The 18,027-nt window shown below is 39.2% G+C and overlaps 1 protein-coding gene across 1 annotated transcript in view; it reads left to right on the forward strand.

The window, feature by feature from the left end:
- prickle2b (prickle homolog 2b) overlaps nucleotides 1-14,674 on the forward strand; it is a 30,053-nt gene extending 15,379 nt beyond the window's left edge. Inside the window, exons 3-8 of the mRNA XM_088424117.1 lie at nucleotides 2,674-2,787; nucleotides 3,696-3,833; nucleotides 6,578-6,781; nucleotides 8,617-8,803; nucleotides 10,016-10,870; nucleotides 11,779-14,674. Coding sequence (XP_088280243.1) covers nucleotides 2,674-2,787; nucleotides 3,696-3,833; nucleotides 6,578-6,781; nucleotides 8,617-8,803; nucleotides 10,016-10,870; nucleotides 11,779-12,710 — 2,430 coding nt within the window. The 3' untranslated portion in view covers nucleotides 12,711-14,674. The remainder of the gene's footprint in view (nucleotides 1-2,673; nucleotides 2,788-3,695; nucleotides 3,834-6,577; nucleotides 6,782-8,616; nucleotides 8,804-10,015; nucleotides 10,871-11,778) is intronic.
- The last annotated feature ends 3,353 nt before the right edge of the window (nucleotides 14,675-18,027 follow it).

Raw genomic sequence — 18,027 nt, forward strand, 5'->3', positions numbered from 1 at the left:
AAATGCAATAATTTTTTTGGGAGGCTCCTGTACCAACTAGGGCCCTCTTCTGGAAGAAACAAACACTGCAGTTGATTGAAGATTTGAATTGTTTTTGATGTACAAACAAATGCTGAAGTGGAATCCTATTAACAGATAAAGTTTAATGAATTACAAATAAATATTTTTATTGTTTACTTATTTTTTGTCACCACATTAGCGCTAGATGCTAGGTGCCAGTGACTTGTGCTCTGCAATGAATTGCATAATTAACAAGCAGGCTTTCCTAACCGCCTTAATTACTATTAAATATGATTTCAAGATTGAAATTAGTTGATGTATAAATCAACAATAGTACACAATGGTAATAACTATTGGAATAAGTGAGCTGAAATGTCACAAAAACAAGTCAAGCTAGCCAGTGCGCTACTACACGTTGTGTTGGCAACTTCAAAATGATTTCTAAAGGTATTGCATTAGCATCCGGGTATTTCGGTAAGCTCTTTTTTTTTAAGTGAGCCTTTTAATGTTTTAAAAATCCTTGATCAGTTTTTTACATGTTACATGCAACTTACACGACGTAAAAAAATATTGCCTTCACGTGAACGCCCACATTATGCATGATCCATTGCACCACTAGTATCAGCACTTAAGTACCTCTCGTCCACTGCACAAACATTTTTCTGTACACCAAGAGCACCATCTGGAGGAGTGAAAAAATATATAAATAACACAAGTCCTTCATGAAGCTTCATTTTCCCATCACTACCGTTTACCTTTTCAACAAAAACCTCCTGCTCTTAATCGAGCTGAACAGTAAACTTATATGATCCCGCAAGAAGATTTACCGAAACGATGTCGTCCAGTGTAAGAACAGTTTAGGTGTGGTGGAGCTGTGTGTGTGCGTTATCGCCAAGGGCATAGCTGATAGGCTCTCATCAGTAGGTCCATTCATCTGACAGATGGCTTGTTCAGATTGTCCTGACCCAGTCAATTGTATTGATTAGCTTTTCATTCCGATGATTTGCTTCATGAGCCTTCACAGGCAGTTGCCGTTTTAACGACAGCAATCACATCTTCGTCTTCTATATGTACCCGTTTCATATCTCCCATAGTTGAGCTTTGTCCTCTAAAATGCGAAATTCTCTTCATAATCGTTGCCCCCACCACCCACCGCTCGCATTCCGATTTGAGTGCCCGACCTCCATTATACCCCGACCCCCTATTACAGTGCAATAGCAAGACGAGCATAAATAACAGGGAGATGACATTCATTATCTGCTTCTGCCATGCGAAGAATGTCCTGGTAATTTGGAATGGACAGATTAACATTAATCCTGCTTCTGCACACCTATTTGAGCGCGCGCACATTTCTACATGCGTATATGTTAATCACCTCTTATCCAGGGGTGTGTGCTCGCACATGTTACAGGTCAGTAATACATTCCCTTGTCCAAGTGCATAGATGGAAAGACAAGATTTATTTTAGTGTATGCTGGTGTCCCATAAATCAAATGGATTCCAGCTGTGTGTCTTTGTGTGTGTGGGTGTGTGTGAGTCACTCCTAGTCTTAAATCTAAGAAGTTTTTTTTTTTTTCTAACTGGGTGTGACTAACAGGCGAAAATATCTGTAAGAATTAGATATAAGATATATCTTCCTGAGAGTTAGTCTATTCATTTGTGTCCACTGTTGTGTCCATCTTGTCTTAGCAAAACAGCAAAGTGAATTGCATCCCACTATTCCTACATTTAAAAAAAAATATCCATCGACCAAATAATCACGTTTTATCGATTTTCAAAATAATTGTTATTGCACCCCTTGGAAAAATAAACAACTGTTGCTGAACCTGTCCATAGTCTATGTAATATTATTATTATTATTTTTATTATTATTATTATAAAAAAAAATGATGTGCTAGATTAAAAAAAGAGAGAGCAGGTTCAGAATAAGCACAAAAAAATCACCAAAAGCATTCATTTGTATTTCTGAATTTAAAAAAGAAAAAAAAAAGTTAAAAAAAAAAAAAAAACCTTTTAAAATTGTGACCGGCTATTTCCTCCTGAGACCCGGCCTACTCATGTATCCGTTTACGGGAAAATGAAGCTTCATGAAGCACTTGTGATTTTTTTTTTTTTTTTTTTTTACTCCTCAAGATATGTGCTTTCGGTTTGAAGATAAATACTAGTGCAGTGGAAATGTAGTAGATTTCCCCTTCCTCTTTGAACCAAAAGTGCTGTCAAGTGCTTCATGAAGCTTCATTTGTGCATCACAACCAATTTTTGTCCTAGCAAGACAGCAAAGTGAATTGCATACCACCCAAACACGAGACATCATTGGAAAGACCAGGATGTCCTCGACTGAACACGACTTCGATACGAATCAAAGGATGTAGACCAAAAACAAATGTCCACTACAGTGGACACAAATAGGGTCTCAGGAGGATATTCAGTCAAGCATATAATTGCAAAAAGCTAAGCCAGGAAGCAGCTGACCGTTTTATAAAATTGAATTTTTTTGTCAAGGTTAAATAGATCCGCCCCCTAATTTAATGGACCTCAAAATGAGTCTGGCAGCTAATATATATTTCTGCACACAAGAAAAAAACAACACAGTTTTCAGGTAGAAACGATAGCCGAGATAAAATGTCCATAATGAAAATGTTTCCTGCGATCTAATTCATGTGTCTCTGTCAGGTGCACCAGTACTACAGCTCCCTCCCTGAGGACAAGGTGCCCTATGTTAACAGCCCGGGAGAGAAATACCGAATCAAACAGCTCCTCCATCAGCTGCCGCCCCATGACAACGAGGTGAGAGTCCGAAGCAATGCCCTCCCCTATTACCTCCATCCATCTCCCCCTTCCTCCCACCCATAAGGCCAAGGGAGACAAGACATGGAAATTCCATTAGTCAGAAGCGGATCGGGAAATCTTTTTTTCACTCGTAAAAGCCTAATAAGCAAATAAAATAGAAATACCGTATTTTACGAACGTTTTTTTCTGTTTGTATTTGTCATTTCATTTTTCAAGAGATACAATACAAGAATAGTATTGTAATAAATTAAGAAAGAAGGTTTATATGAGTCTTTGAAATTACATTTGTTTTTGGATGATTTTACATTAAATCCAACATAAGATTTATAGAAAATATCATTAAAAAAATGTAATTTATCATGATACATTATAGAAAATTGTGCAGTCAATTAAAACGTTTATGAATCAGTGTCAGCAACATTTTTTTTTCTAAATCAAATTTATGAATAATGCGATTTAGGAAAAAGCAGCACAACGTTGTATACCTTTTTGTTCAGGTTAAAATATTTAAGATAGTCGTGTTAATGTTACAGATCAATTTACATTGTATCCATCATTATGTATTTATTTTTTTCAGTATAAAACAGTTGAGTTGGTCAAAAATATTTCTAATTTGAATCAGGATTGACTTTTTTTATTTCAGGCACTTAAAAGCACTTTAAGCTATTTTTTTCAGATTCAGAATAAGCTATAACCTGTATAAACCCTGCAAAAAGTAAAGTTAATGTTTGCTGATTTAAATGGCTTTTTTCTTTTGTTAATGTTCAAAAGGTTCCAAATTTGGATATAAAAGTATATAATTTACAAATAAATGAGAAGCGCTGGACTATTGAGAGAGAGAGGTGGACCCGTGTTTGGATATTTAGGCTTCAGACATTGACATGACACTTCCTGTTATCGTTCAGGTGCGCTATTGCAACAGTTTGGACGATGAGGAGAAGCGGGAGCTGAAGCTTTTCAGTAACCAACGGAAACGGGAAAACCTCGGTCGTGGCAACGTTCGCCCTTTCCCTGTCACCATGACGGGAGCCATCTGCGAACAGGTAGAAACTTCTCAAATCTCGCGAGCGAATACGATACGATATCAAAGCTATTGGTGGCAGTCAATCGGCACTCTTTCAAATATCCTTACTGAGTGACATCGGTGGATAAAGGTCAAAAGTGCAACGTGACCATTGAGTGATTCATGTGACATGGACAGCTGGCAATTTGTAGGTCATTTTACAATGTATGTGAAGTGATGTAATTTGTAGTATGCCACTTGCTCACTCTTCAGCATAACCTTGTTCATTTCAAGGGGGAAACTTACTTATTAACCTTATACTAAACGTGTTTATCCATTTTCAGCAGTAAAAAAAAAAAAACATTTTCTTGTTTGGGTAATTTAATAGCTACCGTATTTTCCGGACTATAAGCCGCACTGGACTATAAAGCGCAGGTATTTGGTGGTAATATGAAACTTTAAAATGTTCTTTATATATTTTGTCCAACTGCCACATCCGCTCTTTAACAGACGGAACATGCCTGCATATTTAGTCCCAACATTATATTTATAGAAAATGGATGGAGGGATATTGTTCCATAAACTGGCTCCTCGAACCAAATTTGCTTAACCGGTGGGAAAAAGTTTTTTTTGTTTTTTTTTCTCAAAATAACTTGTTTTTTAATAGCCGCAGTAACCGATGGAAAAAGTCGGGGCTTATAGTCCGGAAAAATACGGTAAATGATTTTCATACACAAATAATATATTTAAAAAGATATTTTGCCACTTGCCGTCAACTAGGGCTGCACGATTACGTCCAAATTATTAATCCAGATTTTTTTTTTTTGTCAGTATTGAAATCACGATGAAGGCGCGGCTCTTGTTCCTCCCTTATACACTTGCAAGTGGCCTATTGGGACAACAGCCGGAAAGATGTCCAATTTAGTCCGCGGCAATCGTTTGACTTTGCCTCAAAAGATCCGGGCATACGTACACAGAGCACGTACAAGAAGACGGTTGAGAGTGTATCGATTAAAGGGCCTCATTCCCCATCGGCTCCACGCGGCTGCAAGCCTTCTTCCAGTTAGGCGGGCTGATTGGAACTCAGCCCCTGTCACCATCTTGCCTCTGCTCTAAATCTTCTCTTCCCTCGTGAACTACGACCCCACGTCTCCTCCGCTTTCCTTTTTGTTTACCTCTCCGACTCCTCTACTTTTACTCCTATGCGCCCACCCGTCTCCCATCCATATATCACCGGCTTTTTATTTCTCCCTTTTGCCCTACCGCCGTCCGCCAGTCAAATTCCTCTGGTGGCCGCAGACGTAAGCGCGGCTCGACCTTTTGAGTTTTGGTGTAAAATGTATGTATGGAAGGAGCTTGGGGAATGGACTTCAACTTCCGGGATGATGCTGTTAGGGAAAAGTTCTTCCACATATTACCCAGCCTTTAGACACAACACAACAGCAGCTTGATTCCATCACACGGAGGAGAAATGGAGCAATTTCAAAGAGCCTTTCAGCCATGAACGTTATTATCGTGATGGTCCGATACTGAGTGTGTTCTTTTTCCGTGACTCATTTTTACGATCAAAGAAATCAATTTTGTTTGACAAATGACTTTAGAGATCGACTATCAGAATAATGATGAATATTTTAACCCTTGTGTGGTATGTTCAATCCTTTGATCTGTGTATCCAAAGGAAAGCATTGAAAGAAGATACTAGGGAGCTGAAATTTCACCCAGATGGTGATATATCTTCTCCACAGTTAAAAACTACTTCTTTTCTTTTTTTCAATTAATGTCTTTAAAAAACTTTTTTTTTTCTGTTTTCTGGGTTTGGTCATGTGACATTAGAAAGCCGAGCCGTGATTGGTTGTCACCTGATCCTTGAGAAACTGAAATAATTTTCAGTCAACACCAAGTGGCAAAATCTGTTTTTAAAGGTATTAATTCTGACATGTAAAATGATGTTATTAAACTAATTATAAACAAAATAGTAGCTGCCACTTTGGATTATAATAATATTTTCATTGTTTCAATCATTTATTGTGAATAGTGTTCCTAGATAATTGATAAATCAGACTATTTTTTTGTTTGAATTTCTATTCATCCACAAACATTACATTATTTTAATTAACAGTGCAATGACACGTAAACTAAAGACTTTGTTTACTTGTTATTGCACTGTTAATTTATTAATTAATAAGTAGTTATTAATTTGGTCCAAATTATCTGAAAAAGGGCCAAAAATTGTCCTTTTTTTTTTTTTTTTTTAGCCACAAAGAAAAAGACAATGTTTTAATTTGATTCAACATGAACACAAAATAATTGTGGTCACGATAAGGAAAACAGAAATTGATATTTGTTAGTGAGAGGCTGAAATAATGAGAGTTTCAACCATTTTAAATGGAACACATTATTATTATTTTTCTGGATATTGCTATTTAGTTAATATCACTAATCACATAACATGTAAATTATATACCGTTTTCCCTAGCTAGTTCATAGTTGCGGTTTTGCTCTACTGCTGATTTTCATTAATGGCCATAACTTTATCTATTTCAGGTTTACATCAATGTTTGCCTTACAATTTTTCTTCCTTTTGAGCCAGAGGTGTTTGTTTGAAACAAATTCAAACTCTATTACATGAATATTTATTCATTTGTCATTGTATTTTATAAATTGCAGGCTTTCAGCTCAATTTTTCTTTCTTCCCTCTTTGACGTCATTTCACGTCAATGGCGATCAAAGTGTCAATATATAAGTCTTGCCCTAAAAGTGAACTTCCTCTTCCATGTGTTCCAGTGCGGCAGCCAGATCAACGGCGGCGACATGGCGGTGTTTGCATCCCGCGCCGGCCACGCCTTGTGTTGGCACCCGGCCTGCTTCGTGTGCAGCGTGTGTAACGAGCTTTTGGTCGACCTCATCTACTTTTACCAAGACGGCAAGATCTACTGCGGCCGACACCACGCCGAGAGACTCAAGCCGCGTTGCACCGCTTGCGATGAGGTAGACGCCAGTCGCAATCATGCGCTGACATATCAGCGTGATTAACACACGCACACACTCTTCGCACATTGCCCAAGTATGCGCTAAAGTGCTGTCATATGACGCTGGCTGGTTTTACTCACGCACGCACATTCTCAACCCGTAAACGACATGCTCTTCAGCTCTAATAATTCTCCAGACGATTAAAGCTCGTAATTAGGGCCCGCGAAAGGAAACGAATGAAATAAACATCACATGGTCGCCCGTGACTAATCACGATGAAAGACTAATTGTCGCATCTGTTTGAAAAGAACCCTCAAACTGTATCTTCAACAATTCTCTTTGGCGTTTTTCGGTGGTTGCTTAACAACCACGGGCAAACTTGGGAACGGGGAATTATCAGTGGGGACCCTCATTTTTCAATGTCAAATTTGTCTCCAAAGATAACAGTCGCTGTCATTATTTTTTTGTGTGTCGCGTACAAAACAGGATCCCTTTCTCCACACTGCAGGACTTTCGGCTCAAACTTGTCTGCTGCCTTTTTGTCTGAACTGACACCACTTATTCCCAGCTAACGCAACTGACCTACTTAGAGAAATCAAAAGTCAACTTGAAATAGAGTGTCACCTTGTGTGTTATTACTTGGGTGAATGCTAAATGCTAGCTTGGTTGGTAGTTCAACAGCTGTCAATATTTACCATTTTCCAGCTTTTCATCTCAGAAACTTGGAAGCCGGCCGGGCCATTCTGCTCACAGCGGCACCGTTTATTAAAAATTATAAATATGCTGCAAAAGAAAAGCTCAGCGAGTATCGTTTTTGGCCGAATACACCCCATTTAGACTAGGACTAGATTTCCCATGATTCTTTTACACAAATCAGATCATAGTTCTAGTTCTGGCATGACAAAAACATAGACATGCTAACACATTTTTTTGCGGCAAAAACAAAGGCCAATATGATGGCTGTGTCCTACAAACGGTAACTTAAAGATTTGAAACTTTTTTCTTTTTATTAGACGACGAGGAAGATTAATCCATCAGCCACATAAACCGAATTTTGATGCACAGTTGCGCATTTTTATATCGGTCGTATTCTTACTTGCAATAATTACCGTAACGGCACGAGCTAAAGGGTGAACACCAGTTGGCTGTTAGCAGCCAATGCCTGTTGTGTTAGCTGAGGGTTTTACCGCATTATTTTCAATAAAAGAAGCGAGCAGACTGAACCAACGTCCGAGTCTTGTTCACACTGGAATATTACTCAGAGAGGATCATGTAAAGGTTATGTCGCCCACTGATTCAATTGGGAAGCATGGAGTTTGGAAAGGTATTCCATTTGACTCGTTTATTAATTGCGGTCTTCATAAAATTGGTGGAATACGGATGGTGTGCAAGGTATTAGGGTATTAATGAAAAAATGAACTCAATCTGAGTCGTGAGAAAAAGAACAACTGCTTCCAACGTTACTTTGGCCCATGGTACACTGACCGCGCACAATGTGTGAAATCGAAAACACACTTTATTCCATTTACAAAGCAGACTGTTATTTATTTATTTATTTATTTATTTATTTTTCTAAGAATAGTAAAGGATATTAAGCACGTCTTATGAGCCGGAAAATACGATAGTTCACGCCACACAGCAGCCTCAATAAATTTCAAGTGGCATTGAATAGAATGGAAGTTATCTAGTAAAATCTTGCACCAAATCTACATGTTAAAAATATCAGTCCGACTAATGTGCTGGACTGAAACGCTTCTCTTGTTGGAAAGCCCGGACTTCGTCAATGATATCGCAACCTGAGGTTTTATTTCTGCAGGCCTTGTGGTGAAAAGATCTTATCTGTTCTTTCTTAGCTCATCTTGGCAGACGAGTGCACCGAAGCAGAAGGCCGCCACTGGCACATGAAGCACTTCTGCTGTTTCGAGTGCGAGACGGTGCTCGGGGGCCAGCGCTACATTATGAAGGAGGGGAGACCGTACTGCTGCTCCTGTTTTGAATCCCTCTACGCCGAGTACTGCGATTCCTGTGGGGAACATATAGGTACACAGGATTGTCTCATCCAGTGCTTCTCAAACTTTAGTTCAATCTGTTTGAATTTCCTTTTCAGCCTACAACCTAATGCATGAAGCATTTTTGGATGGAAAGGAATAAAAAGACTACTGTGCCATCCGTGTCTGATTTAATAAACTTTGATAGTACATTCAAAATGGTATGTTTTGTTTCTGGCTTATCAGCTGGAAAATTGCATCATTCATGACTGTGCATACCTTTAAATCATAAATGTATACAAAGTTGCAACGTTTTGCAAAGAAGTCCTTAGAACACGGTTTAGCATGTTCCAATCAATTTGCTCTTAATTTGAAAAGAGAAATATACTGTTCCTTAGCGATGGGAAAATGCAGATTCATGAAATACTCTTGATTTCACTCCTCTAGATGGTGCTCTTGGTTAAACAATGAATGCTAGTTAGTGCGGTGGACATGTATTAAAATTTCTTTACCGGTTTGAAGGATGCCATCTAGAGGAGTCCAAAAATATCACTATTGCTTCATGAAGCTTTATACCGTATTGCTATCACTATTGTTCTGCAAATATTAACAAATCTAATGTCATGCTTTTTAATGTCAAGCCAGAAATAATACATTTTTTTCTTTTCAAATTAAGAGCAAATTAATCAGAACATGAAGCAACTTATTGCTAAATTAGGTCATAGTGACTGCCTTTGTTTTGACTTCTAATTCTATTGCATCTAGGTCCAATAATAAGTCTGATGTGAATGGCGCAACTCTCTGAAGACTTTTTTTTCCTCCGTCCAAAAATGCTTTGTCCTGGTTAGGAGGTACTCTACTGAAAAATATTTTCCTGTGGCCACATAATATTGTATGAGTCTTCTTCTTTCTTCGAAATGGGTCAATGTGCAGAAAAAAATGTGAGGCCCGCATCTTTTTATAATATATGCACCCGATTCAAACAAATTCAAAACAAATGCCGTCATCTGACAATGTCATGGGCAATCCCGGAAACGATTACAAAACCGACGCTTGAAAAGCAGATGGCAGCCATTACCCAATAAACGAAAAATATTCTCTCCCCAAGTGGCTGCTAACATTTTCAACGAAAAATGTTACATTGGACTGGGAAAACGACAGTGTGCGCATTTTCTCAAATTAGTGTTTAAATACTTTTGAAAATGCAAGGTTTTCAATAAACTCTATTGCGTCGGTTGTTTCATCTTGTGTATTGTTCGTGCAGGCATCGACCAAGGCCAGATGACGTACGACGGGCAGCACTGGCACGCCTCGGAGGGTTGCTTCTGCTGCGCCCGCTGCAAACGCTCCCTGCTGGGTCGCCCCTTCCTGCCCAAGCAGGGCCAAATCTTCTGCTCCCGTTCCTGCAGCCTGGGCGAGGAGCCCAACGGCTCGGACTCCTCGGATTCCGCCTTTCAAAGCGCCCGCTCCACCCGAGAGTCCCGACGCGGCTCCAAGGCGGCGAAAAACGCCGGCGGGGTGCAGACGGAGACGTTATCCGGCGAGGTGGACCCGTTGTCGTTACAAATGGACCTTCTGAGTCTCTCCAGCCAAACCCCGAGTTTGACCCGCGAGCCGCCAGCCTGGCAGAACCACAAGCAACTCGGCGAGGGCTACAAATTTGAACCCGAACCCGCGGCGAGCCCCACCCCTCTGCAGCTCCTCACCCAGTGCAATGTCAGAACCTCCTGTATCCCTCAACAGAACCTTCAACCGCAGGACCGCAGGGTCAAGGAGCCCGGCGGCCCCAAGAGACCGCCCATCTCGGCTCTGAAAGGCCAATCCCTGAATGAGATGTGGTTCCGGCAGCCGACCCCAGACGAATACTACCCCCCGAAGCTAAGGACCCAGAAGAGTTTCACCGAGACGTCCCAGCACAACGGCGGCTTTTCCGCGGAAAAGCGCTCCATCAGTCTGCACGGCTTCCAGAGGGACCGAGAAGTAGGAGGGCCTGCGGCGCCCGCCCAGCCCGCCAGGAGCAGAAACCCCATCAGTGCACTTAACTTCAGCGAGCAACTGACGCCGTTAGATCAGACCCCCAGGGGATCCATGGAGTCCTTGGCCATATCTAACAGTACAGGTAAATGCTGGCCGAGAATGCGTTCGCTGCCGTCGCGTAAAAAACTTGTCTTGAAAACAACTTTCATGATGCGCAGTCACCTGTAGCACTGGTGACCCGTTTTTGATATTGATATTTGTGAGTCTAAACAGCAACATATTATAATAATAATATATCTAATAGTGAATCTAAAAGTGCTTCACGAATGAAGCTTCGTAAAGCACTTCTATGAAGCAGTGGAATTTTTTTTTACGTTTCCACTGCAGTAAAAAAACTAACAAACAAAAAAAAACTAAAGTTAAAGGGACAATGTGTAAGATTCAGACCTTTTTTAAATAATAAAATGAATGAATAAATTCAATAAATGTGTACTTACCAACAGTATGTTTTAAATATAATTGTAGGTCTAGTTATCATGAAATGATATCACATGGGGGGTGGAACTCCTCCGACGGCAGCCATGTCTGTTGTAGTTGCATGCAATGGTAAATGCAGCTGTCCATAATGAAAAACAGTCGAAATCTTACACATTGTCCCTTTCAAGTGTTTCATGAACTTTCATATTCTCATCACTACTACATTAAAAAAAAAAAAAGTAAACTATTTAAGAACTACACTAATTAAGTAAATAAATTATATTACTCTATGGTAAACTCTTTTGAATGTTTTTTTTTAGTTAAAAAAAATAACAATGTTAATAATCATCATATCATATCCATTCATAAAAATATTCTTAGGCTCACTTCAAGTTTAAATTTTTAGCAATGTTTTAAGAAAAAAAAACAATTTACTTGTTGCTAACCATAAACTTTAAAATAATACGTATTATTTTTACGAACTACTGAAACCACTTGGAAAACAGCCGCTTTTGCGTCGGAAAATATATCAACACTTTTTGATTTTATTTATTCTATTTTCACTCTTGATAGGCAACTCTGCCGAAGGAGGCGGGAAGCGACAAGAACATCTTTCGCATTTCTCCATGCCCGATCTGAGCAAAGACTCCGGAATGAACGTGTCCGAGAAAAGCAATTTGGACATCCTCAACTCCTCCGTTCAGTTTCGGAGCTCAGATTCCCTTCACAGCGTCAACGGCGGTCAGCCCTACATGGAAATCGACCCCCCCAGGGCGTCCCAATACCAGCCGCAGTATTGCGACCCGGTCAGGGGCACGTCTCGTTTACCTCCCGGCTTCGCCTACCAGGAGGAAGACAGAATGAGTTTGGTGAGCAGCGCCAACGCCGCCCGTCTGCCGCCTATAAGCGAGCGCAGGGTGAGCTCCGGACTCGGGGGCGGCGCCAGAGGAGCTAGCGTCAGGATGGAACTCCCGGAGGAAACCCCTCAGAGACGGAGACACCACCACCACCACCGCTCCAGACGATCCCGACGCTCCCGCTCGGAAAACGCGCTCAACTTGGTGGCCGAGCGGCGGGCGAGACCTCAGGAAAGGCCGCAGCTTCACGTTCGGGAGGATTACGACCGCTTCCCTCCCCCGAGGAGCGCCAGGGAGCGCTTTGGAGTCTCGGGAGGCGGCAGATACCAACCGCAACTGTTTCGCCAATGCCCCAGGACCGCATCGGACCTAACGCTTCAGAACCCGGGGGCCGGGCGCCGCTCGGGTTTGAATCAATACTCCTGGGACGACTACGATGACGACTGGTGCTCCACTTGCTCCTCGTCGTCGGAATCGGAGGACGAAGGTTACTTCCTGGGGGAGCCCATCCCGCGACCGCTTCAGATGCGCTACCTCAGCAATCAGGAGCTTGTCCGCAAGTACGGCGCTGGCACGGGGGGAACCAACCGCACTGCCCAGTTAACCACGCACAAACGGCGAAAAAGCAAGAACTGCATCATTTCTTAACGTTTAGCTGTCTGCTCCAGCCTGCATTGACTAATATCTGAAGAACGGATGGACAAAGTTCATTTCGAGTCTTGTTGCGCGATAGTCGCTAGCGGCCGGTGAACATTGATAACTCAACTATTCATTCCCAGCAAAGTTTTTTTTTTTGTTTTTTTTTAAACGTATGTCCTCATGAGAACCCAGCCTATTCATTTGTGTCCACTGGAGTGGACATTTGATTTTGATCTATATCTTTTGACTTAGATGTCCTAGTGTGCTGATTAGAAGACATCCTGGTGATGTCTCAAGGATGGTATGAGCCTCACTTTACTGTCTTTCTCAAACATAATGGTAGTGACGGACAAATGAAGCTTCGTGAAGCACTTGATACTTTCCTCTGCTTCAAAGAGGCTGGGTACATTTCATATATGTCCACTGCACTAGAATTTTCTAAAAAAAATTATCACTGTTGGTTAACAGTGGACGCAAACGTTTAGGCTGGGTCTCAGGAGGAAATAGCACCAACGGGGAAATGAAGCTTCATGAAGCATTTGCTCTGCACTAGCATTTATCTGTAAACCCACAGCACTATCTCGGAAAGTTACAAAAATATAAGTGCTTCATGAAGCTTCTTTTTCCAATCACTCGGAAATAGGTGTCAAGGAAGTCAAAATGCATCCGTGGCGTCTATCGTCGCAGCGAATTAGTTAATAATACTGGTCAACAAATACTGGTCAATTTTTTCTAATCAGGTGATTTTCTGAATCTAGCCTCATTTTTTTTTTCATTTTTTCACAGCAGTTTTTTTATAATATAGATTATAGTACAGTAATATTTATGTTTTGGTTTATCAACAATTTTTTTTCCCCTGAAACTTAGCTAAGAATTACAGCTGGGGCTGCAATTGATTGTTTTGATGATCTAATGTTGATTAATTTGTTGATTAATCAAATTTTGAAATTGAAAATAAATGTTCTAATTTCTTTGTCTTTATTTAAAAGTCCTTTCATTTCAAATTGACGTGAATTACGGTAATTACGATTATGTTCCCATGACAAATGAAGCTACATGAAGCTTCATGGAGCACTTGTGATATTTGTCTCTCTTATAGGTGGCACTCTTTTCATCTAGAGGAGTAAAAAATGTCTAGAGCTACATGAAGCTTCATTTTCCAATCACTAGTTCAAAATGCTGATCTGCTCGGAAAAAAGTAGACTTTTATGTCAGTCAAAAATATGTTTAGGGACACAAAGCTAGCGGAGTACATTTTTTGTTGACCAGTGTGATTTCCTGTTTCAGTTTTATCAAAACTTTTTTTTTTTTTTTTTTGGCAGAAGCTGATTCTGATGCAATTGTTTTAAAGCATACAGTCTGTTTGGTACAGCTGAGCTTTTCATGTTGTAATTTTCTTAGCGAATAGGCCGCGCTGTTGGATTTGCTCTATAGTATGTACATAGCTAAATGAACTAATCATTTCACTTAAGTTAAGTAAGTCGTTGTAAATGTAAATAGTGTTGTAAATGAGGCCTCATATATTTTTATATTTTGTATGGATAGAATCGTCTATGTATTAAATATACTATATGATCTGCAGATATAGAGGCATGTGACCTAATCCTGATTTCGAAACCAATGATTATTTCAGTGATAAATTTGATTGACAGCTTGTGTTTTTCTCTCCGTAGGCGTGTGCAACAAGTGTGTGTCTGTTCGGCCAGACGTGACTTTTCTGCTTGTATTTGATGCGTACGTGAGTGGATTTTGAACTAGTAAATAAGAATGGGAACTTGTGCAAATTTTCTTGTATAAATGTCCTGTTTAGCAAAATGTGTTAAGGAACTCTTTTTGCAGCAGATCTTCAACCATTGTAACTCACTTTCAAGTCGCTAAACAAACCACGCTGCCAATGCTAACAAACGTCATCTGTGTTATAACATCCTGTTTTGAAAAATAAAATTGAAAAATAAAAGTCTTTTTCTTTTTTTTTTGGTAGTATGCATGTTCTTTTAGTATGTTTATAAAAGAATGCCTCGCTGTATGTTTGTCTTGAAAAACGTTTTTACTTAAAAAAAAAAAAATTACATGGTGTTAAAAACAGATTTAAAAGACCAAAACAACATTTTTCTGTTGTATTTTTGTGAAAAGGGCCTTTATATGCCCTTTACATGCCCTTATAGGAATCTTTACTTTACACCCCCCACACATCAAAAAAAGCCTTACTATACATTTTTTCCCTTAAAAAAAAATAAAAAAAAACTCTATAAAATAAAAAATAAAAATAAAATAATGGTCTTTTTTTCCCTCAATGTTTTTTTTAATTTCCTAAAAACAGCTTTAATATACATTTTTCACTTACATGCCCTGTTATACATTGCCATTTTTTTTCTTTTTTCCCTAGAAATACCTTACTATCCATAGATAAGATGCAATTGTTTTTTGTTTTTGTTTTTTTTTTTAACCTTTGCCTATTAATTTTAAAAAAACACCTTAAGATATGGTCATAAAAAAGCCTTCAACTCTCTTTTAACTCCAAAAAAATGCAAAATGACAATATTTACTTAAATTTATTTTTATTCAACTGTTTAACTAAACATGACTCCCCCCCCCCTAACAATCCTATCTTCAAGGTCTCTTTTCTCCCTCAAAAAACTCTCATGGTTGTTTTTTTTTTTTTTTTCCCTGAAAGTAAAACACCCAAATATATAGGGTAATGTAATAAAATAATAATAAAATAAAAAGCTGTATTTCACTTTAGCTTTTATTTGAAGGAGAAAAAAGCCTTACTAGGCTTTTTTTTTAATCACCTAACTATGCATGATTATTGTTCCCCTCCCAAAAAAAATGCCTTACTATACATGGTCTGTTTTCGCCTTTTTAAAAAAAAAAACGCCTTGCTATATGAGGTCTTTCTTTTTTCCTTGAAAAATGCTCTACTCAATTTTGGTTGTACACCACACTGAACATAATCTTTAAAACCTTGCTCTTATATTTGTTTTTGGTTTTTGTTTTTTTTTATCTTGCATGTCACAAAATGCATAAAAAAAAAACCCTCGATCAACAGTTCCGTTTGTAATTCCACTTGTTGTTCGTTTTCAGTTCCAGGAACCAGAACACACTAGCATCATAATCAGCTGAAAAATCTTAAGTGTGTGTTTGCATATAAGCGTAACAAGAAGTGTCATACTGTAAATTGGATTACTTGTGACCTCCATGTGGTCGCTGAGGATTAGGCCTTCCAGCCCCTCCTAAGCCACATTAGCGAACACACACACACACACACCTACACACACGTATTACACAAGGTGTTTTTTGCACTTATCTGATGATCAGAGGGCGCCCGGCGCTTTAAATGCCTGTTGGCACGTTCGGGACTTGACTCGAGTCGACCGCCACTTTAACGCCACCATCAAATAGTCAGCTGTGCTTCATGCAGCAACAGCTGTCCAAGCATGTGGCTTAAGTTTCAGACGGGCTGCTTAACGAGGCCGATGGAATGCGGGTATAAGATACGTGCACTTTGCAGTAAAGCCCCTTCCTGTAATTATTGGCGCTTTGAATTTTCTCCACAAGCTCGTGCGGTTTTTCGTCCTCATCTTAAAAACATTCGCGATCCAGACACAAGATTTAGATTACAAAAAGAACAATTAAGCAAGAAATTGACTCACGTTCCAATCAATTTGCTCTTAGTTTAAAAAGAAACAAGATTTACATGCATAGCAGACTTTACACTTGGCTGTTGATGAGATGCTCAAAGCAGGCCACAGACAATATAAGCAAAAAAGTGAAATGCCCAATTTCCTTTTTTGGTGTGGAGGGTCTCTCACAATTTTTTTTTAAAGTGTTAAGGTTTAAGGTTTTTTTTTAAGTTTTGAAGGAATTGAAAACATTTGAGGAAAAAACAGGGCAGAACAATGTGTTTGGTTTGAGTGGCTACACCACAGAAATGATCATAATCATTCATTCAAAAGGTAGTTGTTATATATTATCCAGAAAACCTGGAAAGAAAATAGATGACAAATATCAACAAAGCCTTGCTTAGAATTCATTTTGGCCTGCTTGTAGGGAAAGGACTCAATATAAAACAATTTAGCCAGAAACTGACTTTTTTTCCAATCAATTTGCTCTTAATTTCAAAAGAATAAGCTTTGAAAGCAGAAAGTCGCCTACTGTATATATTTGCTGGCTGCTGAGATGCTGGAAGCAGACCACAGACAATATGCACAAAACAGGGGAATGTCTTATTTAAAATACACTTTTTTAAGGTTTTGAAAATCTCTTCTTTGCGTCAGAGGGCTGTCAGGTTCCAATTTTTTTTTTGTGGTAGAAAAACTCTTCAAGAGGATCCCCCCTCTTTAGTTAAGTAACCAAGCTCTGTTTTCGACTTGAACCTTGACTTAACCTTGTCAACTCCATAGCTCGACCTTTGCCCCAGGCAACCCCAAACCACAATTGACTTCAATTGTTCTAGTCATCTCTTTGAAAGCTTTGCTTTCTGATAATTGAATTAGCCTGCACTCTACACATTTGCATATTACATTTTAGAGGGGCGTCGTTAAATCGTTTTTTGAGAAAATTGTGCAAGCAAACTTTTCAAGTGTTCTTTCTGAAAACGTGGAGGATTGCATCAAGTTGCTTAGCTTCGGCACTTCAGCTGGTGGTTCATGACATCGGATGCCCCCTCTCACGCTCTACGAGACATTCACAAACTCAGATTGCAACATTTCAAGTGAGACTTTCAATTTCCTTCTATGCTATTGCGACAAATCTAAATTGGCAAAACTGATTGAATGAATGTGGTGGGGTTCATCATTTTAATTGTCACATACGCCCAAATAATTTCTGTAAACTCCAAAATAGTCAGGCCTCACAGACCGGAAATGATCACAAATCCGTCTGTGCTTAAATTAAGTAAATGAGATTTATTTATGTAGGGTTCCTCACAGAGAAGGTTAAAACACAGACTTCTTTAAGTGAATACTGAAGTGAAGTCTGTGGTTAAAATAATACATAAAAACGCGAATATTATACAGCCAATACAAGAAAAAAAAAAAGATGAAAACTATCAAGTCTCACTACAAGAATTGTGACGCCACGGTACGCTTGAATGAAAAAGAACGAAAGCTAAACAGCGTTCTCTTGTGGGGAAAAGCCTCCCTGCGTGTTCAAGATGTTAAAACTTTTCAAGCGCTGTCAGATGAAAAAAAATACGATTTGTAATGAAATAATCTATTTACTGTCTTTGAATCCAACATAAAAAAAACTGAAAATAAAAAAGTGTATTAAGATTTACAGAGCAGTTATCTACTAACTAATCTGTTTTTTTATTGGACCAGCTCCC

Source organism: Hippichthys cyanospilos, chromosome 9 (assembly GCF_059441005.1).
Source record: "Hippichthys cyanospilos isolate Australia breed blue-spotted pipefish chromosome 9, RoL_Hcya_1.0, whole genome shotgun sequence".
Classification (NCBI taxonomy): domain Eukaryota; kingdom Metazoa; phylum Chordata; class Actinopteri; order Syngnathiformes; family Syngnathidae; genus Hippichthys; species Hippichthys cyanospilos.